The 26,612-nt window shown below is 36.3% G+C and overlaps 1 protein-coding gene across 1 annotated transcript in view; it reads right to left on the reverse strand.

Annotated features, from left to right (window-relative positions):
* Positions 1 to 912: 912 nt before the first annotated feature.
* LOC150083898 (prostaglandin E synthase 2-like) overlaps positions 913 to 26,612 on the reverse strand; it is a 60,985-nt gene continuing 35,285 nt past the window's right edge. The window contains exons 5-6 of the mRNA XM_090375577.1: positions 4,270 to 4,381; positions 913 to 1,062 (exon numbers count right to left, since the gene is read on the reverse strand). Coding sequence (XP_090231703.1) covers positions 913 to 1,062; positions 4,270 to 4,381 — 262 coding nt within the window. The remainder of the gene's footprint in view (positions 1,063 to 4,269; positions 4,382 to 26,612) is intronic.

Here is a 26,612-nt window from a genome sequence, read left to right on the forward strand (position 1 = left end):
CTTATCTTTAGTGACACTCCGATTTCTAGGCAAAATGATATATCTCTTTTGGGGATTACCCTGACTTCTAATCTCTCTTGGCACAAGCACATTACAAATATTGCTTCCTCTGCATCTAAAAAACTTGGTTTTCTCTTTCGCTCTCGGCGTTACTTTTCTTCCAAACAGCTGCTTACTCTGTATAAATCGCAAATCCGCCCTGCCATGGAATATTGTTCCCACATCTGGGGTGGTACCCCCCAAAACCTCTCTCAGGCTTCTTGATTCCATTCAGAAGAGGGCAGTTAGGTTAATTAATGATTCATCTCTAACAGTCTCTCCACTCGCTTTCTCATAGACGCACTGTTTCTGCTGCATGCCTCTTCTACAGATACTTCCATGGGCACTGTTCTTCTGAATTGGCTTCTATAATTCCTGCTCTCTCTTTCAAAACAGTCCGAACACGTGCCGCCACTAGCCAACATCCATTTACTGTCCAACTTCAAACCCAGAGAACCAACTTTTCATCTTCCTCATTTATTCATTCAACTGCCGTTTTCTGGAACAACCTTCCTTCATACGTATTTCCTGAAAATTACAATCTACAGAAGTATAAGTCCAATGTCAACAAATATCTTCTTTCGTCTTCTTAACCCCAAACCCAAGCATGGTACTAAGTACTATAGGTTATAATACCTCTCGTGTTTGGGGTTCACATAAAAAAAATAAAAATTAAATAACCATTTCAATTCTCACTTTCAAAAAAAATTGTTAAAGAATGATTTTTTTAATAAAAGGACAATGTTCATTTCCTGAAAGTTCATATATGAATGGATATTTAAATAAAATCAATAAGAATTTATTTAACAAGACATATAAATATGTATTAATTTGTACATTACAATTTGAAAAATTTTAAAACACTCTCAACACTTAAATAAGTCTCGATGGTGGCTGCTGAGCTCCATAACGTGATGCAATGGCTTCTTTCATTCTTTCGTACCATTCACTAATGGTAGTATCATTCTTCAAATCTTGGAATACTTTGTACCCTTCTATTGCATTTAATACTCCATATGCGCTCTAAAGACGGAGAATAAGATAATTAAACAAAAGTGTAATCGAAATTTATATGCAGAATTGTAAAATAAAATATTCAGTGATCAAATTTATAATTTTGCATAAAAACAATCCTCCGTATTTGGTGGTCACGGGCTCGAACCCTGGTCTAATCAAGAAGCGTATGCTACGCACTGCTGCTCCTGCCCACCTGGCTACGGAGGCACCATAGCATCACAATTAAGTCAGTCGAAAAAAAAACTCTACAAAAATTGTACCATTTTACTTTTGTTATGTCATTGCAAAATTACACTTTGCTATAACGTCAAACTTTTCAGTAAACTGACTGTCAGTATATATTTCAGAATGTGTAAAATATTCATTCATTGTCCATCTGTGTTGTACTTCGAACAGTAAACTACGTATAGTGTAATTTTTGATATCATATACTGTAAAAGATGCATTGCTGGTAAAGTAAACGATGCATTGTTGGTCATGATAACTTAAGTTATCCTCGTCAGCAAGATTTGCGGTAGTACGTTCATTATGAAAAAAGTTGGCATGCACTTTTCTATATATCTTTGAAATCATCACACTACAATAACTTGTTAGCCAATCATTAATGCCAATTTGTTTTGACAGCTTTCTTGGTGGTGTTAACAATTCACCATTGCTCTTCAGTTCTTTCCTCACTCCGTACAATGAAGCTCTTGAGACACCAAATATTTAGCCATTAATTCAATGATTTCACCAACTCGCTTCTCGGGATAGAGTTCTTCAATCCGACATAAACATCATTATAATTTTCTTCAACTGATTACATAGCTGCTGACCTGGCATGTTTTTCTTCAGCAAGAGCAGGAGACAGTAACACCAACTTCTCATCCAAACTAAAACTAACCTTGTTGATTCTTCTTCCTCCAGTCACATAGTTCCCTGAGGAGCTGTTGTGGCCATCAACAAAATCCTCCAACTGCATCGATCATATGCTATACGAGCGGCATCGCAAAATGTCATGCCCAAAAGTTTTGAAGAGGAAAGAAAACTTTCCTCTTCAAAACTTCACACAGCCTTGAAGAGGAAAGGTGACTTAGCAAAGGTCCATTTAGTGCCCCCCATTATTTTTTTTTTAATCTTCAATGAGGTGGTGCATTATCACTCTTCCTCTCTCAATCTCCAGCTAATAATGTCCAATATATTAATGATTTTTGAATTTTCTTAAACACATTTTCATGGTGGTTTTTATAGGGTTAGTCCCAATGAATAAATTTTAAATTATAGCCAGATAAAATGTTAAGTATTTATGCTATGCTGTAACATAGGCAAACAATCAACTGACTGTTAGAACTAAGAACGTTCCAACTGTCAAATAAATACATGTCTATAAGTAGTTGAATACTACCTGATATGGTGCACAACCGTAACTACAATGCAACTCATTAGCAAGGTGATCACTAAGAAAAATCAAATAACTCTTCTTAAAATTACATTTTAACATAAAATCCAGGAGTGCACAGTAACCACATTAAGCACAGACAGTGGCCAGTAGCACCACTGTCTAACCTTGTTGACAGAAACATAAAATGTTGGGTTAATGGTTGTAATGTCAAGAATACTGTGGTCTCCTCAATACACTAGAACCAAGTTACAGTGCCATTGATGGAATCACAGGAAAAAAGAGGGGACTATAGGAAAAAATTATTGCATTATTGTCCAATAATGCAAATACAAATTTTTGCAGGTTAAAAAGGATGAGAGGAGGATAATGTACATTGTATAATTAAGGAATCATTTAAAAAGAACATTACAGATTTAGCTTGTTCAGTGCATATAATTCAAAACTGTGCTCTGCATGCTAATGCACTGAGAGCACAATATCCTCTTCAATATCCTACAGATATTGAAATTTTAGAAAAGTATACTTTTACATTTTCACTATTAGAATAGGATATCTAAAAGAATTTTGTTGGGGAACAGTATAATGATAAACTGAGGTAAAGAGTATAATCATATCATTTTACCAGCATAATTGGACACTTCCTCTGACAAAAAAAAATCTCAGAATGAAGCATAATTTATAAGTACAGGAAACAGCTAGCAATAGTTATCTAGTACACTGGTGTGCAAAATTTAAGGACCAGTCAGGTTTTCACCTGTAGCTTCTCATAGGAGTGGCCTGGATATGGAAAAAGCATACCAAAGGAACCTCATGAGGTACAGAAATTATGAAAGAAAAAACACCGACACAACAACGGAAACAAAACGGTACAGAGGGACCTTATTCAAAAATGGAAACATAGCACTGGCTGCCATGATACAGATGCATCACTACCAAAGATGGAACAAAGGGAAGAGGTGGTCCTCAGTAGGAGACATGGCCATCCCTAATGTCGATGCAGGCTTTGCACCACCTGTCCATACTTAGAACAATGTTGTTGATAAGTTCTTGTGGTAACATCGTCCATTCCTCTGTCAGCACCATCTTCAGCTGGTGAACATTTTCTGGTGGGTGTGGATGTGCTGCTAGGCGTCTCCCCAGAGCAGAGCATTCCATATGTTTTCGATGGGATTTAGATTGGTGGAATGGGCAAGCCAATCCACATGAACAATGTCCTCACTTTCCAAAAGCATATCACAGCTGCAGTGCAATGAGATGTGGTATTATCATCCATAAACTCGAACTTGGGGCCAATGGCACCTTGGAACAGATGCACATGGGGAAGGATTACCTAAGTACAGTAGCATGCACTGGTTACAGTACCGCCTTCCAGTATCTGGAGTTGTGTACGTCAATCCAAGATAACGCCTCCCCCAGACGAAAACAACTCGACCACCATATCGATCCCTTTCAATGATGTTTGTGGGGTGATACCATGTGCCAACCTCTCACCAGATTAGCTGACATCCAGAATCACTGCTGAGACTGAATCTACTCTCATCAGTAAAGAGTACCTTAAGTAAAGATTTTGTGGCTGTAACCTTTAGAAATAGTGCTGGTCCTTAAGTTTTGCATACCAGTGTATTACAGTAACATTAAATTAAATTAAATATTTCACAGCACATTCATGAGACTGTAAAGTGATATTTAATGTTGCTTTACCATCTCATGAATGTGAAGTATTTAATTTTACTATAAGCAAACCTGTTTGCAACCATGTTTTATACTATCATTATAATAAATTACATTATAAAAAAATCTTTTGTATACATGAACTAAAAATAAAACCTTACTAGATCAGCCAAATCTGGATATTTTCCTCCATGGAAATATGAACCATCTAATTTGTGATTCCATGTATTTACCAAGCTGCACAGGGTGTGACGAGGATCATTAGTCCCATTTCTGAAACAGAATTTTTGATGATCAAAGGATCACTTATTTTTCTTATTAATAACAAATAATATTCGCAACAAATAAGTTATTATAAAATCACTTGTTATTCTTTATTTATAAAAAAATAGATAGGCAAATATAAAGAATAGGCAAATATAAAGAATTTATATTCTTCTATCTTTTAAAATGCATTTAAAATAGATAGACGAATAAGCTACACACATTATATACTTGTCCTAATGTACTTCCTTCATCTTATTAAAGCACATGCTTTAGTTTGTCACTGTACATTAGTATTTTTCAAATGGGTAATGATCTCCCACCCTAACCCAGTGGGTCTCAAAAGATATTTTAGGGGGGAGTGCATTTTAATTAAAAACACAAAATACAGCCTCAAAAGAAGGAGGAATTAAGCTTATAACCAGTCGAAAAATGGTTCAGATCTTGTTTTTATTAAAAAAAAGGGTTGCTAGAAAGAGAAGGTTGAGAAAAGCTGATGTATGTAACACTGCTCTGCATTTGAAAAAAATTCATTGATGTTTTCTCAGAAAAGAGAGTGTTTCTGAATCATTTTCTAATGTCAGATTTTTGCCATGAGTATATGCTACGATCTTAGAACTTATAAACTCACAAGAGAAAGTCTGCTGATTATGTGAAACAGAAAATGTGTTTTATGTTTCGCAATCAGCAGACTTTGTCTGTCCCACAATTTCCAAACTTATTTCCAAAGCCAGTACAGTATTACAGAGGGATAAGAAAGTTTTTATTTCTAAATAAGTAAATAAACACTGCTATCTTTTAAGCTTGACAACTGAGTCCTGAGCAGCAACTCAACTCTCAATGTTTTATAGCAGAAAAATTAATAAACCTACATTGTGTCTTTGTATCAGCTTAAACAGGAAAATAATAAATAAAAAAAAAAAAAAAAACATTTTTGTGAGAAAGTAAAATTTCAACACTGTATTTTCATACTGTAATTAATGCTATGATGGCATTGATTACTATGGTCATTAATTACATGACCATATAAGGAAATATTTCACTAAAAGTAAAATGGAGAATGCATTGGTAGCCTGCTCTACTGGCAGTGTGTTTTTTGTCACCTATTTTTTGCCAATTTCTTTACATGACTAACTTTCATTTCTATGTGCAAGAATATATTTTTGTTAAAATATGGGCAGAACTTAGTTGGAGAACAGCAAAAATCTAAGTGCATCAACCCACATGGAGTGTATCTCTAATTTCTTAGAGGACCACAGATTATTCTCAGATGGTTTGTGGTACTTCCTATACTACTTCTTCGGTGACTATAAAGAAAGCAGAACAGGTAAATGTTGATATTTAAATTATACAGAGTTCTTTCTTTAATTAATTTTGACTCTACTTAACAGTTGATGAACAGATAGTTAATAGTAACAGATCCATTTTTAATTAATAGACAAATTTAGTTCTTAATTGTTACTTTTATTTTTCTTTAGTTTTTATTTATTTATCAATAAATAATAAAAACTAAAAATAAAATAACAAAAAATAATAAATACCAACATACTAATTTGTTGGTATGTTGGTATATAATCCAGGAATAGCAGATTGTTGTTTTGTTCAGTTTCAATTTAAAACTTTATACAGAGATGGATGGTATTTAAATAGTTGTGAAAATTTTTTAATTCTTCAATCCCCATGAGATAAAATGGTTAATATATTGTCTACATATTTATTTGAATGTGCTCATGAAAATCGATATGATGGAAGGGGAGTAGGTTACCCATAAAAATTCCAACTCTTTATGTAAATAGGAATTACTAAGACACTTCTCAGAATAATCTATACTTCTTTAAGAAATTAAAGACAGATTACAGAATTCTATAATTCCTGCTCTCTCTACCAAACCAGTCTGAACACGTGCCGCAACCAGTCAACATCCTTTTACTACCCAGCTTCAAACTCAGAGAACCAACTTTTCTTCTTCCTCATTTATTCCTTCAACTTCCATTTTCTTGAACAACCTCCCTTCATAGGTATTTTTTGCCTTTAGCCAGCAAGTAGTTGATTGGTGGAACAGACATCATCTTTTGTTGTGGAAGTTGATAGCCTAAATAAATTTAAGGCTAAGCTGGAGAGGTATTTGGAATGAATGGAGGGATGAAATGGGAGCAGGTTTTTTTTTTTTTTTTTGGGCTGATGCTGCATAAACTTGCTTTCTTACATCGTATGCCTCTACTAATGATAATTTCCTAAAAATTATAATCTACAGAAATTCAAGTCTAATGTCCACAAGTACCTTCCTTCATCTTCTCACCCTTCAATCCATGCCTGGTACTAAGTACTGCATTAGCATTAGCATTAGTAGATGCATTTGATGCAAGAAAGCAAGCTTATGCAGCATCAGCCAAAAAAAAAAAAAAAAAAAAAAACCCACTTCCACTTCACCCCTCTGTTCGTTCAAAATACCTGTCCAGCTGAGCCTTAAACTTATTTAGGCTATCAACCTCCACCACAAGGGATGGAAGTCTGTTCCACCAACCAACCACCCGCTGGCTAAAGGCAAATTTCCGCACGTCTATCCTACATCTGTCTTTCCTCAATTTGAATTTATGCCCTCTCAGGTGATTTTTCTGAGCTAGAGGAAGAATCCCATCAGCATTGAGCATGCTTAAACCATTCAAGGCTTTATACACCTCTATCAGATCACCTCGCTGGTGCCTAGTCTCCAGACACTGTAATTTGCAAAACTTAAGCCTTTCTCCGTAAGAGCAACCCTTTGTTCCATTCACTAATCTTGTTGCCCTTCTCTGTACTCGTTCCAGCAGCTCTACATCCTTCTTGAAATGAGGCCTCCAGACCTGTATACAGTACTCTAGGTGTGGCCTGACCATTGCCTTATACAATGGAATAATCACCTCCTTATCCCTGCTGGAAAAATTCCTGTATATCATTGACAATACTCCATGAGCTACTCTTGCAGCCCGTCTGCACTGCTCAGAGAACTTCATATCTGCCTGCACAACCACCCCCAAGTCCCTTTCATTCTCTACCACTGTCAGTGTAGTACCACAGAGTTGATACGTTGCTCTGGGGTTGCTGTTTCCCATGTGTAGTACTTTACATTTGTCAATGTTAAACTTCATTTGCCACCTCTCAGCCCATCTGCTCAACCTTTCCAGATCCTGTTGCAGCAGCATAGTGTCAGTAGTGTCCTTGACAACCCTGCCAACCTTTGTATCGTCTGCAAACTTGGACATTAAGCCCGATATACCATCATCAATATCATTTATAAATACAGAAAACAATAATGGACCCAACACTGAGCCCTGAGGGACTCCACTAATAACATCAGTCCACGATGAGCAGTGTCCATTGATTACCACTCTCTGTCTTCTCCCCCTCAACCACCCCTTAAATATGTTCTAATACCTCTGGTTCTTGGGATTTTCATTTAACAAAATTCTATGCAGTTTGAAGTGTTTAGATTTTCATTATTCTCCATTTTGATTTATATATGTACCATGCCTATAATGAAAAGAACAGCTTAGAATTTAGCCACCACAGAACAAATTATAATCAACAGCATCTAATTTATTTTTTTTATTTGAACACTATAAAAGAGATTTTGCCACTAATCACTTGGTGCAGGTTTCTCATTTCCAAATTTGTACCAACAACCAAAGAATAAATAGGTATAATAAAATAATATATTTAATAACATCAATAAATAATAAGTTAATCACACAGATAAATTGGAAAAAAATAGACATCCGGTGCTGATAACTGGGTAAGCAACTGCACAGTCTCTGTTTACTGTACATACAATACTCAGATCTTGAAAAAGAATTTGAGAATTCATGCTTGTTTAGATTTATTCTTCAAACACCATCAATCGCAAGGTCCTAAAGTTGCCAGTTTTCATACATTCTACCCATATTAAACATAGGAAATTTTTACTGTAATAATGAGTGAGTCAAGCATAACTAGGTGAAATTTTTTGCTCTAATGGGTGCTTCAAGCTGCAATGATAATGTAAATTTTTAATGCATGTTATTTTAAAATACCTACTAATTTAAGCCTCTACAATTCAGACTACCTTTAATTTGTTATGTATTCCTTATGTAATCTTTCCTAAACATGAATTTTATGTCACAAATACAAACCTTTTTTCAGAATGGATTCATAATCACTTTGCAAAAGAAGTAACGTAATCCAAAGGTAAAAATTAAACGCAAATATAAACATTAAGGTACGTAAATAGTTATTGTTAGATAATACAACTGCGTATCCTTCTGCCAAAAATCTTATCAAATGATGATGCCAACTTCATCATTTGAAAAAATTTTGAACATTTATTTCAAAAATTTATTTTAAAGGAAACCAACTGAATGGTGTTTTTTTTTTAATTTTTTTATGATGATTCTGTAAATGAATAGAATGCAAAAGGAGAATAACATATACTTGCCAATAATTAAAAATTATAATATATAAAGTGTTATTTGCAATTCAGTGACATAGCCAGGATTTTTTTTGTCAGCAGGTACATTCACAAAACAAATTTACAATATCAAAGATGAAGATCATCGAAATTGGCTGAAAGACGCTAGCAAAAGTGATGCTGCATATTTAATGATGACTTAACAGACTTTGTGCAGAATGAAAATAGGGTGCTACATAAGCAATCAGTCTATATATGACATGCCAATGCTGCCAAACATCTCTCAGTTGATGTCCGAGATGTGAACTGCAAATAGAAGTGACCTGGATCTAAAACCATCACAAAATGACCCAGAAAACCTCCAAAGATTATGGAACATGATAGGGAAACCCTGTAAAGAATCAACTGCTTGGAATGCCAGTTGGCATTGTTGCAGCAAAAACACAGACCCTCAGTAAGATTATTGGGACATATGTCAGCACCAGTACAGTGTGCAGGATGCAGCATGATATGGATTACCATGGTTGTGCAGCTATCCACAAGCCACTAATCATTAGCATTAGCATAGGCATTTGATGCAAGAAAGCAAGCTTATGCAGCATCAGCCAAAAAAAAAAAAAAAACCCACTTCCACTTCACCCCTCTGTTCGTTCAAAATACCTGTCCAGCTGAGCCTTAAACTTATTTAGGCTATCAACCTCTACCACAAGGGATGGAAGTCTGTTCCACCAACCAACCACCCGCTGGCTAAAGGCAAATTTCCGCACGTCTATCCTACATCTGTCTTTCCTCAATTTGAATTTATGCCCTCTCAGGTGATTTTTCAGAGCTAGAGGAAGAATCCCATCAGCATTGAGCATGTTAAACCATTCAAGGCTTTATACACCTCTATCAGATCACCTCGCTGGTGCCTAGTCTCCAGACACTGTAATTTGCAAAACTTAAGCCTTTCTTCGTAAGAGCACCCTTTTGTTCCATTCACTAATCTTGTTGCCCTTCTCTGTACTCGTTCCAGCAGCTCTACATCCTTCTTGAAATGAGGCCTCCAGACCTGTATACAGTACTCTAGGTGTGGCCTGACCATTGCCTTATACAATGGAATAATCACCTCCTTATCCCTGCTGGAAAAATTCCTGTATATCATTGACAATACTCCATGAGCTACTCTTGCAGCCCATCTGCACTGCTCAGAGAACTTCATATCTGCCTGCACAACCACCCCCAAGTCCCTTTCATTCTCTACCACTGTCAGTGTAGTACCACAGAGTTGATACGTTGCTCTGGGGTTGCTGTTTCCCATGTGTAGTACTTTACATTTGTCAATGTTAAACTTCATTTGCCACCTCTCAGCCCATCTGCTCAACCTTTCCAGATCCTGTTGCAGCAGCATAGTGTCAGTAGTGTCCTTGACAACCCTGCCAACCTTTGTATCATCTGCAAACTTGGACATTAAGCTTGATATACCATCATCAATATCATTTATAAATACAGAAAACAATAATGGACCCAACACTGAGCCCTGAGGGACTCCACTAATAACATTAGTCCACGATGAGCAGTGTCCATTGATTACCACTCTCTGTCTTCTCCCCCTCAACCACCCCTTTATCCATAGCAACAATTTGCCTCCAATGTCACACTGCTCCAATTTGTGTAGCAGTCTTCCATGTGCAACAGTATCAAAAGCCTTTCTAAGATCCAAGTATATAATATCAAAGTTATTCCCGGCATCCAGTTCTTTTGTGACTGCATCATAGTATCCAATCAAGTTGGTCAGGCAAGACTTCCCCTTAACAAAACCATGCTGTGTCTGAGCTATAACTGAAGTCTTGTCTAAATGATCCTGCAGTGCTTCTTTAACCAGTGCCTCCATTAATTTTCCTGGAACAGAAGTTAAGCTCACAGGTCTATAATTACTTGTGTCAGCCTTTGATCCTCCTTTGTGAATTGGGGTCACATTTGCACATTTCCAGTCTATGGGTACCTCCCCTGAGTCCAAGGAAGCTCTCATAATTATGGCTAAGGGTTTGCTTACTTCCTTTGATGCCTGCTTTAATGTAGGCAACATCTAAAGGAATGTGAATCGCATAGGAACCCATAACCGGAAACGTCACCGTAAGTCGGTACACGGCGCTCTTCATCAGTTTGGGAGAGGAAAAATTTCTGGTTTACTCATTCAAGCAGTAGTCGCCGCACGAAGAGCATGGATCGATACACGAACTGTGAGCTGGCACACATGCACCCAGTGTATGGATTAGCAGAGGGCCCACACGGTGTGCGCCCCCGTGCGACACAACATCGCTTCGCAATAAATGCGTGGGCAGGTATGGTCGGTGACTGCTTAGTCAGCCCATACCTGTTACCATCCCGCATGAACTCCGCTAAATATCGTATCTTTCTTGAACAAGTTCTACCAAGGTTACTTGACGATGTTCCAGCAAATGTGAGACGCAACATTTTGTGTCAACATGACAGGCCGCCTGCCCATTATGGAAGGTGTGTTCGTGACCATTTGAACAGACGTTTGGGCATCGATGGATTGGCTGTGGTGGACCCGTTGCCTGGCCCCCACGCTCACCTGATTTATTGAGCCTTGATTTCTTTCTGTGGGGGGGACCCTCAAATCTATCGTGTATGAATCGCCTGTGGAGACAGAAATGGATCTCGTGGCGAGACTCGTCTGCACTACTGCTACTGTCAAAGAAACTCCAGGTGTGTTCGACCATGTCCGCCAATCCATGCTGCGTCGGTGTCACGTGTCGCGTCTCATTCGAGATGGAAATGCATCCATTTCATACTCCATTGTTAATATTATGTCAAATAAATGTTTGCCACTAATTACTGTCTTTCATTTCTGCTTCTTGTGTCTTTGCTACTACTTTCCCGTGACGTTTCAAGTTATGGGTTCCTATGCGATTCACATTCCTATAGATGTTACCTACCTCCTCTAAACGTTTCTACCAATATTTTTGAGACGCCCTGTATAAAGTGTATAAATACAATTTTTTTTGTCTGTATCTCATTTCATTCATATATATATATATATATATATATATATATATATATATATATGTGTAAAATGCCCACATTTTTCTTATTAATTTACAGATATTTCCCATGAATTTCCCCCTTTGCTGTGCCCCTTCTTGCTAAAGAGTTATTTTGGCTGTTTCAGCAGAAAATATAAATACTAGTCTAGCATGACTAACCACTATCAGTTTCCTGACAAATATAGGATGGTTAAAATTCGCTAGTGAGACTCTTATCCGACCCAGTTGCTTCCACAGTTACAAATTCCCCTTGCCATTATTTTTCTTAGCTCAAGATAACGGTCGCTACACGCAGAAGTAAGTTCACAAGTCCAGGAAAATATGAACTTTCGCTCTCTGACAAACACTGTTCAGCTGTCCGTTGTCAACCACGTGAGTAAAGTGTCCCACCCTTGACCAAGCTCTGAGGAGGAGGAGGTGAAAGTTCATGCGATAAGGAAGGATATACCCGGTGGACGACAGAGCGGGAGAGACAACAGGGTTTTTGTGGTGGTTTTTGGTAGGAGCAGTCGGTTAGTTAGTCTGTATGAGAGAGAGTGAGAAAATACAGTAAGTTTTTGGAAACGGGAATTACGTTACAGAATGACTGTACAGAGAGAAGCTTGAAGAACAGCGCAAGAAGATACAGAATGAGCGAGCGAAGATAGCAGAACCCGAAGGAAGACTGCGAAAGCACAGAATCCCCTCGCCGAGTTCCGCCCCCCGTAGAATGAGTCATCCTTATGTAGGTAAGTTATCCCTACAGCTATACATAAACCTTACTCCTCAGTAATATAATTAATTATGTTAGCATTGATAAATTGTAGAATGCCCTAATACTGCTATCTTAAATAGCGCATCACGTAGATTGTCAGTTTCACAAATTAACAATAGGTAAATGATGTATCTTAAGCATGCTATCCTAAATAGTGTGGTATTTTTAGTATTGACACCCATCACGTTTGTATAACTATTATGTCACATGCCAGTTCTTGCCTGAGATGAAGTATCCACACGAAGAACACCTATGTGAAGAGCCCATTAATTTCCAAAGTATCAATAATGCTAGGAGCTTTTAAATACTTCCATAAAATCAGTTTATACTATTGTAACCAAATGATTTAGGATTTGCTTGTCATTACCACTAAGGCGGTAGTTATTATATATGTATTAGTTCTATAGTAGATTGTATTAAACTATGTTTTGTTTAAAAATATGCCTCAGACCTATCCTCTATTCACACGACGAGCAGTAGATATTCAGGATTAGATTAGATTCAGGATTTGAATAGAACTGTTACAGCGGGTACTCGAATTTCTACCTATAATTGGAAAGAGTTTGAGTATTATCACAACGCCCTGGTCGAAGCTGCAGTTCCTATTCCCTTCCGTTGAATAGGGTTACCGAGGGCCTAGACCATTGTCTTAATATAAAAAACCCACTAGACAGTCACATGAGTATACTGGGGTTATGACAGAACAAGTGACTAAGGAAGGAAAACGTCCCGCCATACAGATGTGTCGTCCAAAGAAGTCCGAATGAAAATAGAAAATAATAATAAGTAAGAAGTAATAAACCTCCCTGTATAACATATGTAAATGAGTAATATGGAAAGAAGGCATGATGGTATAAAATAAGAAATAGAGTATGTTATAGAAAAAGCTATCTTAGTAGTGCACATTGAACCTGAGCAAAGCTTATTTATATATTTAAATGAGTAATAGGGAAACAAAGATAATAAATTGTAACAAGCTGTAACTAATTGTTATGGGCCACTGCAGTTGCTAGAGAAATTATGCGTTACGACCATAATGTATATAAAATATTTAGTGTAATGTTGAAGATAATAATACAGAAGGTAATTCAAGCAGGCAATACCAAGCTGGATTTAAAGAAACGCAAGGGATATAAAAAAAATTATATATATATATATATATATACACACGTAAAACTTATCGTTCTCTACCCACAATTTAGATGACTTCAACTAAGTCAACCACCCAGACTCAAGGCAAAGAACGACAAGGAGTTCTGTTTCTGTAATGATCAACATCTGCTAAGATATATAAAATATAAAAAATCCAGAGATTAAGTAATTTGAATCTAAGCCAATTAAAGGTAGTTCAAAATTTTTGAATCAAAAGGAAGATATTATAAATGTAAGCATATATTGAATATCGTTGACCCGACAGAGAACATAATTTAATTTAATAATTAAAATAAGAATAAATGTAAAGTATAAGGCATATCTACCGTACCCAAGACGTAATGTCTTATGCATTAGCCCATAAGTATTAATTACAGCTTGTTGCAATTTATTAACTTTCTTTCCATATTACTCATATATATATATATGATAATTCAAAATAAAATTTAAAAAAAAAGCCAGTAGTATGGCTAAAACAGTAGAGCGAAAATTTACATAAAATAATGTAAAATAAAATAACAAGGAAGGGGAAGTAAAGATATAGAGATAAACAGTAGCCGAAAGTCCCCTATATAATTTAGCACTTTAAATCCAATTAATAAAACCGATATAAAATTTAAAATAATGCCAATTGTATTATAATCTAGCGATACCCCCCCTCGAAGGTACCAGTTCCGAAAAATGTGAAATATCACCAAAAAGGGGTTAAAGGAACTACTAAGAGGGAAAAAAATATATATCAAAATAATAGACTGACCATTATGCCCCATATCGATAGAGGACCACGAGGCCAATAAAAGTCATGGAATCGCTATACAAATCGTCGCAAAGCGAAAAGATCGAAGAACCAAACCACCCATTCCTCCTCCGATCGATCTACAAATGCAGCGGATTTGCACGCCGGTGGTCTTTATGCAGCGAGAAATAAATTATAGAACAGACACCACTCCACAGCAGAGCCACACCACTGACTAAGGTAAGCTTAGTCAGCTTATATAAAAGAAAAGATGGCGGCACAGGCACTGCTTATTTAGCATATCAACCCACTACTGCCACTGAGATATATTTAAATAATGGCTTAAAATTAAGATGTAACAATAAGAAAAAATAATGTATTTTAGTTTTATTTTGAATAATCGGATATATCTGGGCTTCCTGTGGAGGATGTGCATTATGCTGCCTCTAATGATAGCTTAATATTTATTTTATTTTATTTTTTTCTCATTACATCTTAATTTTTCCTTATTTTTTCTAGATTTTTTTATTTCTCCTTAATTTTTCCTTATTTCTCCTTAATTTTTTCTAATTTTTCCTTATTTTTACTTAATTTTTCCTTATTTTTTCTTAATTTTTCGTTTTTTCTTAATTTTCCTTATTTTTCTTAATTTTTCTTTATTTTTTCTTAATTTTTCCTTATTTTCCCTTATTTTTTCTTATTTTTTCTTAATTTTTTCTTAACTTATCTTAATTTTTCCATTTTTTTCTTAATTTTTCGTTTTTTCTTAATTTTCCTTATTTTTCTTAATTTTTCTTTATTTTTTCTTAATTTTTCCTTATTTTCCCTTATTTTTTCTTATTTTTTCTTAACTTATCTTAATTTTTCCATTTTTTTCTTAATTTTTCGTTTTTTCTTAATTTTCCTTATTTTTCTTAATTTTTCTTAATTTTTCCTTATTTTCCCTTATTTTTTCTTATTTTTTCTTAATTTTTTCTTAACTTATCTTAATTTTTCCATTTTTTTCTTAATTTTTCGTTTTTTCTTAATTTTCCTTAATTTTTCATTTTTTCTTAATTTTTTCTTAGTTTTTCCTAATTTTTTTCTTAATTTTTCCTAATTTTTTCTTAATTTTTCCTAATTTTTCCTTATTTTTCTTTATTTCTCCTTAATTTTTCCTTATTTTTCTTAATTTTTCCTTAATTTTTCTTAATTTTTTCTTAACTTATCTTAATTTTTCCTTATTTTTCTTAATTTTTCATTTTTTCTTAATTTTTCCTAATTTTTTCTTAGTTTTTCCTAATTTTTTCTTAGTTTTTCCTAATTATTTTCTTAATTTTTCCTTATTTTTCCTTTATTTCTCCTTAATTTTTCTTAAATTTTCCTAATTTTTTCTTAATTTTTCATTATTTGTACTTCTTTTTCCTTAATTTTTCTTAATTTTTCCTAATTTTCTCCTTAATTTTTCTTAAAATTTCCTAATTTTTTCTTAACTTTTCCTTATTTGTACTTATTTTTCCTTAATTTTCCTTTATTTTTCTTATTTTTCCTTATTTTTTCTTAATTTTTTCTTATTTTTCCTTAATTTTTTCTTAATTTTTCCCTATTTTTTCTTAATTTTTCCTTATTTTTCCTGATTTTTCTTAATTTTTCCTTATTTTCTTCTTAATTTTTTAAGGAAAAAAAAATTTTCCCTATTTTTTCCTAATTTTCCTTATTTTTCTTTATTTCTCCTTAATTTTTCCTTATTTTCTTCTTAATTTTTTAAGGAAAAAAAAAATTTTCCCTATTTTTCTTTATTTCTCCTTAATTTTTCCTTATTTTTCTTAATTTTTTCTTAACTTATCTTAATTTTTCCTTATTTTTCTTAATTTTTCATTTTTTCTTAATTTTTCCTAATTTTTTCTTAGTTTTTCCTAATTTTTTTCTTAATTTTTCCTTATTTTTCCTTTATTTCTCCTTAATTTTTCTTAAATTTTCCTAATTTTTTCTTAATTTTTCATTATTTGTACTTCTTTTTCCTTAATTTTTCTTAATTTTTCATTTTTTCTTAATGTTTCCTAATTTTTTCTTAATTTTTCCTAATTTTCACCTTAATTTTTCTTAAAATTTCCTAATTTTTTCTTAACTTTTCCTTATTTGTACTTATTTTTCCTTTATTTTTCTTATTTTTCCTTATTTTTTCTTAATTTTTCTTTATTTTTTCTTATTTTTCCTTATTTCTCCTTAATTTTTTCTTAATTTTTCCCTATTTTTTCTTAATTTTTCCTGATTTTTCTTAATTTTTCCTTATTTTCTTCTTAATTTTTTAAGGAAAAAAAAATTTTCCCTATTTTTTCCTTATTTTTTCTTAATTTTTTCCTAATTTTCCTTATTTTTTCTTAATTAAAACAAATTTTTTATTTAAAAATTTTTCATTATAAATAGTGATATATAATTGTCATATTTCAATAAAAAATACTAAAATGCAATCTAAAATCGATTTGAATGTAAGCAAAGATTTGTGTTACCATTCCTCATTTCTGCTTCAGTTCTTTACTATAAAAGATAGCGGTGTGTGATCCGAGTTGAAAATAGGTCGTGCCTTCCTGACTGAAACTGGTTTTGAGGCGAATATCAGATCAAGGTATGCGTTGTTTCGCGTGTTTATTTTGCAACATTGCTGCAGACCCAATCTGCTCATTGTTTCGAATAATTCTTTTGTAACGGGATCGGGCGACTGGTCCCCCAGCTGAGCACTTTTAACATTAAAATCCCCGGCCACAATTGCAATGTCTGACAACTTGATAAGGCTTCGAATACTCTCGAGAGCCCTCTTTAATGTTTTAATATGTTTAAGAAAAACAGGAGGGGGCAGATACACCACCATAATCACCACTCGCTTGTTACCCAGTTGGAAAGATCTCAAAATTGCTTCCAAATTGGGAAATTTCCTAGTGTCGTTGGACACAATGTTGTTATTATGGATAATCGCTACACCACCCCTACGATGAATGTTCCTATCCCTCCTGTGTATTGTGTATTGCTCATTCACAATTTCAGTATTAATAATTTTTTTACGAAACCAGGTCTCAGTGAGAAGATATAGATCGAATTCCTTTTTATTTAAGCTCACTTTGAGCATCTTCCGTTTCTTTTCAGTAATTCCGTAGCAATTGTGGTAATAAATGTTGGAAATGTGGCTGCTACAGGTCGAAGTTTCTTGGAATTTTACAGCGTCACTCATTACAGTTCTATCCTTTATTTACATCTTTTAACTAATTTTACCTAAGTAATAAATTATCTCCCTACCTATTAACGAAATGAGATAGAAGCAAACTTCCTGGCCAGGTGGGGAGGAGCAGCACACGCTTCTTGATTAGACGAGGGTTCAAGCCCGTCACCACCAAATACTGAGGATGCCGGAATGATCCCCGGAGCAATATTTTTCTGTAGCCTCTCTTCCCCCTTCTCATAACATATTCGCATCATTCTAGTCTTATGGCCGTGCTGCCCTGTTTTGCCTTCTTGGTTTCGAGCGTGTGCCGGCGAGGCGAGGTTTAGGCTTAGCTGCTGAGTCGAAAGGAAAAATTACCTTTAGTTCTCATTTCGCTCGCTAGATGGCGCCAGTTATTTCGATAAAGAATAACATAAACTTTAATTTTATTTTTGCAAGGACCAAACTAATGTCGTTGTTACCGGCAGCTTCGTACGTATCCCCACAGCTACTCTTCCAGTTGCTAGAACAACTCGAAATGTTCTTGTTATAGTTAAAAGTGTGTGTGAGTGTGACGTTGCAAGATTGTATTTTGATTTACAGTTTGTTCGGATTGCAGGAAGATATGAACCGGTGTGCTGATTGGTTGTGGGGGTATAAACCGAGTACGGCTCTATGAGTTTGCCGGTGATTTCTGCTCGGCTGTAGAAATCGTCTGTTTTTGCCGCGTTGGTTTTCAAGCTAGCGTCGGAGGGTGCGCAATGAATTGTGGGTTCGCGCGCACGCACACACACAAAAAAAATTGAAAATCGAACAGCAGACATACTGCCTTCTTCCCCAAGATCTGAAACAAAGGATTTGGCGGGAAAAACGTGGACGCTGTAGACTTCGACTAACCTACGGGTAGCTGGGGTCACATCAGTTCGCGCACGCAGATTGCCATGACAACAGAGACATAGGAAGACCCGGTATTGTGGCGCCATCTATCGACCTATTCTGAAAGTTGAAAATCTGAAATTAGGGATTTTATTTAATGTGTTTTGATGCTTAAATATATTTTTACCCATTGCTATTTATGTTTGTATGTTGGCTCCATCATCTAGTATCTAAGAAAAAATGACAGACAATATTTTTACAAAGAGATATGTTTTTATTGATAAGTTTTTACAGAGCTAGTTACAAATCACAAAAAAAAAAAAAATAACACAAACACTTGCCTAGGTACATTGCCTTTATCAGAACGGATACTTGCCTTTATCAGAACGGTTTCTTCTCAACCGTGAAAATAACTAAACTTCCTATGCTCCAGGGTTCATTTGATATGTACCAGATTAAGATTGCTTTTCTGATTTGTGCCATGCATTCAAACCATTCCTATTTTTCTTAGGAATAAGAAAAACAGAGAGAGAGAGAGAGACAGAGAAAAGTTTTTTCTTCCAAGGCTTGATAATATTTGTATCCCAATGTTTAGAGATGCTTTGTCTTTGAAAAACTTGACCACACAGAGAAAGTTTCAAATGCGGCTGAAAAGCTGTTTTCCTTTTCTTAGGAATGAAACACTACATACAGAGAGCTTATTTTATTTATTTCCATTTACTGTATACATTATTTTTTTAAAATTCATATCGATCCTTTTCCTAACAATATTCAAAATATCGCTTCTAAGTTTAATGGAAAAATATGCTTTTATTCTGAAATCCAAAAAAAAAAAAAAATGGTTTAAACTATCAAGGAAAGTTAAGAGTTTAAGTTGGCGCCATCTAGGGAGTGTTTCTGCAAGTCCATTATTTATTTTTTTTATTAACTGACTACTATTCTTAGCAAGACAAGCATGCGATTTTGTGTTTTCTTAAGTTCATAACATTCCTTAGAAAGACAAAAAGATTTTGTCTTTCTAAGGAAGACAAAAAACTTTCAAAATACAATGCTTTCAAAACAGTAAAGATTTTTTTTTTTCTAACACTCATTGCTTTCAAAAATGCATTTCAAGTCAAGTAACAAGTTCGATGACATGCCATTTTAAAGTTAAAGACTGGCTCCATCTAGTGTGTGTTTCTGCAAGTTGAATTATTATTATTTTTGCAATCTGTTTAATCTCAAAATTAAAGTTGATTTATTATTATTATTTTTTATTAACTGGATACTATTCTTAGCAAGACAAGCATACGATTTTGTTTTTTATTAAGTTCATAACATTCCTTAGAAAGACAAATTAGGATCACTGCAACCAAATATCTTTTTTTAACTCCAACACAATTCTCTCAAAACAGTAAAGATTTTTTTTTTTTTTTCTAGCACTCACTGCTTTTCAAAAACTACATTTCAGCTTTTAAAATTGCATTTCAAAGCGCCAGCCATTCAAACCACACACTTTAATTACACACTTACAACGTATAGGATGTACAAGAGCGAACTTCGAACACAGAAACCAAAAAGACAAACCACAGGCCTTCTGTTTCGCAGAAGGTTGTGAATGTTCGGTTGGTTATGCCAACAGTGCCACTGTCACTTACTGCATACGGATTCCAAAATTCGATGATATCTTCAAGCTTCAAGTCCATGTCGTTATTAGCAGCCGGAAACTGAACATAGTTTTCAATGAAGTATGAGGATTGATCTGAAAAGGATCTAGAAGTAGTAGTCGATGACAGATCGCCATAGTAATCAGTGCTTGAAGCTTCAGATGTTGAGCATTTAACACTTGTAAAATTTAAATCGAGATCACTATTAAATTCATCGTCAAAGTCCTCTGTAGGTAAAACGTTTTCAACTTGAGAGGAACCGAGAGAGTTGTTCAAGGCAAAACTTTCACCAACAGATGTACAAGACATGTGATGATATGCCATTTTAAAGTTTAAATTGAAATTTAAGCATTGCGGTGTTTTGTGTGCGTATTTATAACCGCTCACAGTCAACACGTAGTAGAGCCAAAGTACAGATACACAATGTCGCAATAAAGCAAAGACTTGAACTAAGATAATTTCTACAACCTATAGAATGTACATGAGTGAACTTCGAACACTGGAACCCCATAGCCAACCGAGCATCAACAGCCGAAATAAGAACTTTCGTTTTGTGTGTGTATTTACAGCCGCTCAAGAGTGAACTTCGAATGATGAAACCACAACAGTAGTAGTGGGGTCACTTTGAACAAAACTGACAAGGGTGTGTGTGTGTGTGTGTATACTGTGTCGGGGTGGTACCTAGGCATGTGCCCATCTCCACCTAAAACATTTTAACAGAAAAACTGTAAAGTGGGCCTGAATTATAGCTAAGAAATAGAATATTCAAAAGAAGAAAATTTTGAGATGGATTCATTTTGAACAATGATCTAAAACTAATAACTGAATTTTGTATAGGAAAGGTTAAAATTGTATTAAAGAAGTGTTTGTGTGTATAGTGTGTTGTTAATGTCAGGTCACTTTGCCATCAGGAAGCAGCTGTCATCCACAGCTGCTAAGTGATGCCCGTCCCCGGCACGTGGAGCCGGACCTGCTCTACTATTATGATCTTTAGTGCCAAAGCACAATCCTGCACCTGACAGAAAAAGTGCAATACTGTCGGGTGCCAACATTCCTGGTCTCAGGTTGCCCAAACCCAAGAGCCAAGAAGGAAAAAAAAAAAAAAAAAAAAACCACCGTAGTGGTACATGTTGAGGAACCACAGATCAGACATATAGCTTCCTGATCTGAAGCTCCCAACCCAGATGCATTTATGCATTATTCAAATATGCTGCCAGCTCAACCTCCGACAAATTTCTTATGATCGTCCTTCTGGTGAACACAGCAGATGCGAACCTCTGCAAGGCCTGAAAACTGGAAGCGTCATTCAAAAGCACCTGCATATTATCCTCAGTGATGTTAGTAAGTTCATTGAAAAGTCGGCTCCGCACAGATCCATACAAAGGACAAAGAAATAAAACATGTGTCCAAGATTCCGCCTCGCCGCAGGAACACCACGGATCAGGCTCCAATCCTCGAGAATGTAGTTTTTCACGAAAGGACCCGTGTCCTGTCAATATATAGTTGGTATACATCGAAGGATGAAACCATGACGACACTGTTTTTGACATTGCAAAATCTGCTGATGGGATTAACTTCCTCGTTACCTGTCCTACCTCAGAAGAGCCCCACCGATTCCTCCAAACTTCAACTAATGAACTCCAGATTCTAAGTTTTTCTTCTTTGACGTTGTTAGTAAGGTCAACGGAAATGTCCAAACACTCAGTCGAAATTCCCCTCCTCAGTGCGTACAGCATTCCCCGATACATAATATATAAATCCAATGGAATGGTTCCTGCAATGACCTGCAACGCCGCTGTTGACACAGTTCTTGGAGCATGTAAAAAAGCCAATAACATTGATCTCTGCAGTGACATGAGTTTGCTTCTGATTTGGACCTTATTTACTGCACCCATCCACACTCCTGCCGCGTAAGCCACTATTGGCAGAAAGACAAAGTAATATAATATCATAGTTCTTTTGTTAAGCCCCCATTCCTTCCTAGAAATCCAAATCACTGCAGAGGTGAATTTCTTGATTTTTTCATTTAGGTGCGACACATGCAAATGAAAACCCATCCTGTCATCCAAAATCACTCCTAGATATTTTGTATTAGAAACTAGAGGAATTTGTTTTCCCTTTAATAGCACTCTGGGCGGACGGTTGTAGTCAAAGTGATTTTTGAACACCATAAAGTTGGTTTTTTTGGGTGAAATTTTCAACTTGTTTAAGGTGGCCCACGCGGACAAGTCATCCAAAATGTTCTGTATTTTTTGCTCCAGTATTGTTCTGGACCTTCCAGAAACTCCCACAACTAAGTCGTCCGCATACGCCACCTGTAGACCTCCAGAAGCTTGAGATCCATTCAGCCACTGATCCAGAACAGCGTTCCAAAATATTGGTCCCAACACCGACCCCTGTGGGCATCCTCGATTAATACATTTGTGATACATCAAATGCCTCGCACAAACCTTCACCATTCTATCACTAAAATATGAACGAACCACTCCATATATATTTCTGTCGCATCCAGACAATCTCAGGGATCTCAACACGCTCTCCCACCACACGGAGTCAAAAGCACCCTCAAAGTCTACAAACACTGCTAAAACATACTTTTCAGGAGAGGATTTTATATAATTGATCAAAGTCAAAATGGCATCTTCAGTTGAGTGACCCTTCTTAAACCCGAACTGATCGTCTGAGAAATCAGAGGAAACCTATGCTACATTTTCCAAAGTTGCCCAACACCTCTTCAGAAGGCATAGGACTCTCCCACTACCGCAACACCTACCAGATTTAGGACGTACCTGATTTAGTCCTTTCACCAATTTTCTTGGATGGCACCTGTTCCGGGACCTGTGAAATCACGGGACAAAAGCTATGACCTTCAGCTCTGCTGCCAACGCCACCTGGCGGTCTGAATAGGGTGCTCTTACCCGATTCACTTTAACTCCCTATCCCTCTAGGGGGGGGGGATGGTTCCCTGTCTCCTCACTCACCACCCCTTCTTGTATATTAAGATGAATTTTGTTAAAGCTAATAGTACCACAAATATTGCCTAAATATGGATGATAGTAATTATCGGAAATAGTATTTGAACAGTTCTACAGCCATAAATAAATCTCATGATGAATTTTATTTTTAATTCTGTGTTTTTAACCCAACTGCAAAGTTTTTAGTGGGATACTGAACACTAAACTAGAGAAAGAAATGAGAATTTCGGAGGAGCAGTGTGGATTTACAGCTGGACGTTCTTGTATTGACCATCAATTTACGGTCAAGCAGATTCTGGAAAAATGCCTCGCTACTCGAAAGGGTATAGGATTAGTGTTTATTGGTTTGGAAAAAGCGTATGACCGTGTCCCAAGAAAGATATTGGGGAATGCCATGAAAAACATGTCAATACGGCAACCACTGATTGACATAATTATAAAAATCTACAAAAATAACACTTACTGCATTCGAGTTGGATCAAAAATATCAAGCAAATTCAAAACATCAAAAGGCTTGCTACGTACACCTCATCCAAGTTGTACCTGGAAGTGACTCTGGAAGCTTGGTACCAAGATGGAGATCAGTGAGATTATGTGTGGATCACAACATTCACCTTTCCAAACGGAGCATTTTTTGTGTGCAGATGACCAGGTATTGATCCCAGGGTGCTGACTATATGAGTGGTCCTTGAGGTTGTCACAGACATTCTCTCAGATATGCCAGACAATCTGTATTTGCTACTTGGGAGTCTAAAACGCTGATGGAACTGATATTTGGGTGACACTCAAGTCAAGTGGACCCAATTTCGGCAAATTCCGGACGGTCTGTGACAGCCAAATCCTCTGCTTGCACCTTCACGATGGTATGGGACTGTTAGTAATCATGGGTATAACCTCCATGCACAAGCACATGGTGGGTGACCACCCAGGTGTGAGCCAACGTATGCAGGGGTCGAGGTGTGGCGCCCACGCCACATGGAGGAATGCCACCCCTCTGTCTTAGCAGGCAGTACTAGGTGGTAGATGACTAGGTTAAATAGGATTGCCGGGAGGCCTTCTCAATTTCGAAATCCATACTGTACGCAAACTTGAACACATCTCCGTGGATTCAGATGATCACAATACGAAACATCAGCACTCTGGCACAACTTCTGACTGGGAGTTTAGATGCCCCTCAAATTGAAAATCTGGTAGTGAGGCCCCGCCCTGGAGCCCGCCTCCACAACCCTCAGTCTCCGAAGCGCTCTCAATAACACGGACGATTAATGTGGATGTTTCCTACCAATACTCTGAAGCTGTTTAGAGACCTCAAAATAGACCCGGACAGGTAATGCCATGAGAAAACTTACAGGAAGCTCATTGCAGCGGATCTGTATACGAAATTACAAATATGATGAAGAACGTAATTCAAGAAAGACTTCAAGTGCCCTCGAACTCATAAAAATCTTAAATGAACGATATATTATATTTCCTAAAGACTCTTATAGGACTGAGGGTATTCGTTAAGAATGACAGTGAGGACCAATTCATAGTGTAAATGATGATGTCATTTTTTCTATGTATGTATGTATATTGTTTTGTAATTTTTCCATGTTTTGTAATTTTGTATTGTTTTATTTATTGTAATTTTGTATTAATATATACAGGGTGTTTCAGTTAAACGTTTCAGAACTTCTAAGAGGGGTAGGGTACATCCTGACAACTCGAAATCATATAGCAATGTGGGGTCGGAAATGCTTTCCTGAAGCAGTGTTGTACACAGAAGCACCATAAAGAAAAGACACCGTAAGTGAGAAATCGTTTTAATAATACATGAAAAGAAGCAAAAGGTACATGGATTAAAGTAAGTGTTCAAAGATTCTTCCACGGGCTACAATGCACGCCTCACATCTCCGACGCATGGACATCCGAACATTCTGGAATACTCCAGGCGAATTTCTTCGGCAGCTACTGCGATTCTTGCAACCAGCTCCTCAGCATTGTCAACAGGGGTGTCATAAACTAGCGATTTCATATGACCCCATAAATAAAAATCAAGACATGATAGGTCGGGTGACCGAGCAGGCCAACGTACGGGACCACCACGTCCCGTGCGTTGGCCTGCGAGATCACCTCATCGGACCTTACCTGTTACCGTGTCGTCTAACCGGACCTATCTACTTGATCTTTCTGCAGCAAGTATTGCCACAACTTTTGAGAGATGAACAGATTTCTGCATCGACGCAACAGACAATGTGGTTCCAACACGATGGAGCCCCTGCCCATTATAGCGGAGATGTTCGTAACTACCTGGATGTCACATTTGGTCAACAGTGGATCGGACGTGGTGGTCCCGTGCGTTGGCCTGCTCGGTCACCCGACCTATCATGTCTTGATTTTTATTTCTGGGGTCATATGAAATCGCTAGTTTATAACACCCCTGTTGACAATGCTGAGGAGCTGGTTGCAAGAATCGCAGTAGCTGCCAAAGAAATTCGCCTGGAGTATTCCAGAATGTTTGGATGTCCATGCGTCGGAGATGTGAGGCGTGCATTGTAGCCCATGGAAGAAACTTCGAACACTTACTTTAATCCATGTACCTTTTGCTTCTTTTCATGTATTATTAAAACGATTTCTCACTTACGGTCTCTTTTCTTTATGGTGCTTCTGTGTACAACACCGCTTCAGGGAAGCATTTCCGACCCCACATTGCTATATGATTTCGAGTTGTCAGGATTTACCCTACCCCTCTTAGAAGTTCTGAAACGTTTAACTGAAACACCCTGTATATTGTTTTGTAATTTTTCTATGAATGCATGATTTCTGTATGTAATTTTTCTTCTATGTTTATATATCTTATGTATTTGCTGATATTTTATCGTATGTTGCACTCTAATAAGTTTATTTGGATGTATGTAGGCGCCACCCTCCTAGATAATTTCTGTACAGGGGTGTTTGTTGAATAAACTGATGATGATGATAATAATAATAAATATATAAATATATATATACATATAACATTACTATCTCATTTTGCTTCTATCTCATTTCGTTGATAGGTAGGTAGATAATTTATTACGTACGTACCTGTCTCTCTATGTGCATTATCAATAAATTATCTACCTACCCATGAATGAAATGAGATGGAAGCAAAAGAGTGGTTTCTATATGTACATATATAGGGTGCCTCAAAAATATTGGTACGAACGTTTAGTTATATAACTGGATAGATCCCATCCACCCCGGGTGCCTTTCTTGTGTTTATCTTCAACAGTTTCTCCTCCACTTTACTCCCAGTTATTTCAAGATTCTGTAGCTTACTGCTAGAGTTGAATACACCTCTGGCATTCCCCTTGCTGAATAACTCCTCATGTGTGAATGTCGATGCAAAATATTCATTTAGTTTGTTAGCTACCTGAGCAGGATCATCAACAGTTGACCCATCAATATCAAGTGGACCAATCTGATTCATCC

Source organism: Mastigoproctus giganteus, chromosome 6, assembly GCF_048544385.1.
Source record: "Mastigoproctus giganteus isolate SK-2022 chromosome 6, ASM4854438v1, whole genome shotgun sequence".
In the NCBI taxonomy this organism is placed as follows: domain Eukaryota; kingdom Metazoa; phylum Arthropoda; class Arachnida; order Uropygi; family Thelyphonidae; genus Mastigoproctus; species Mastigoproctus giganteus.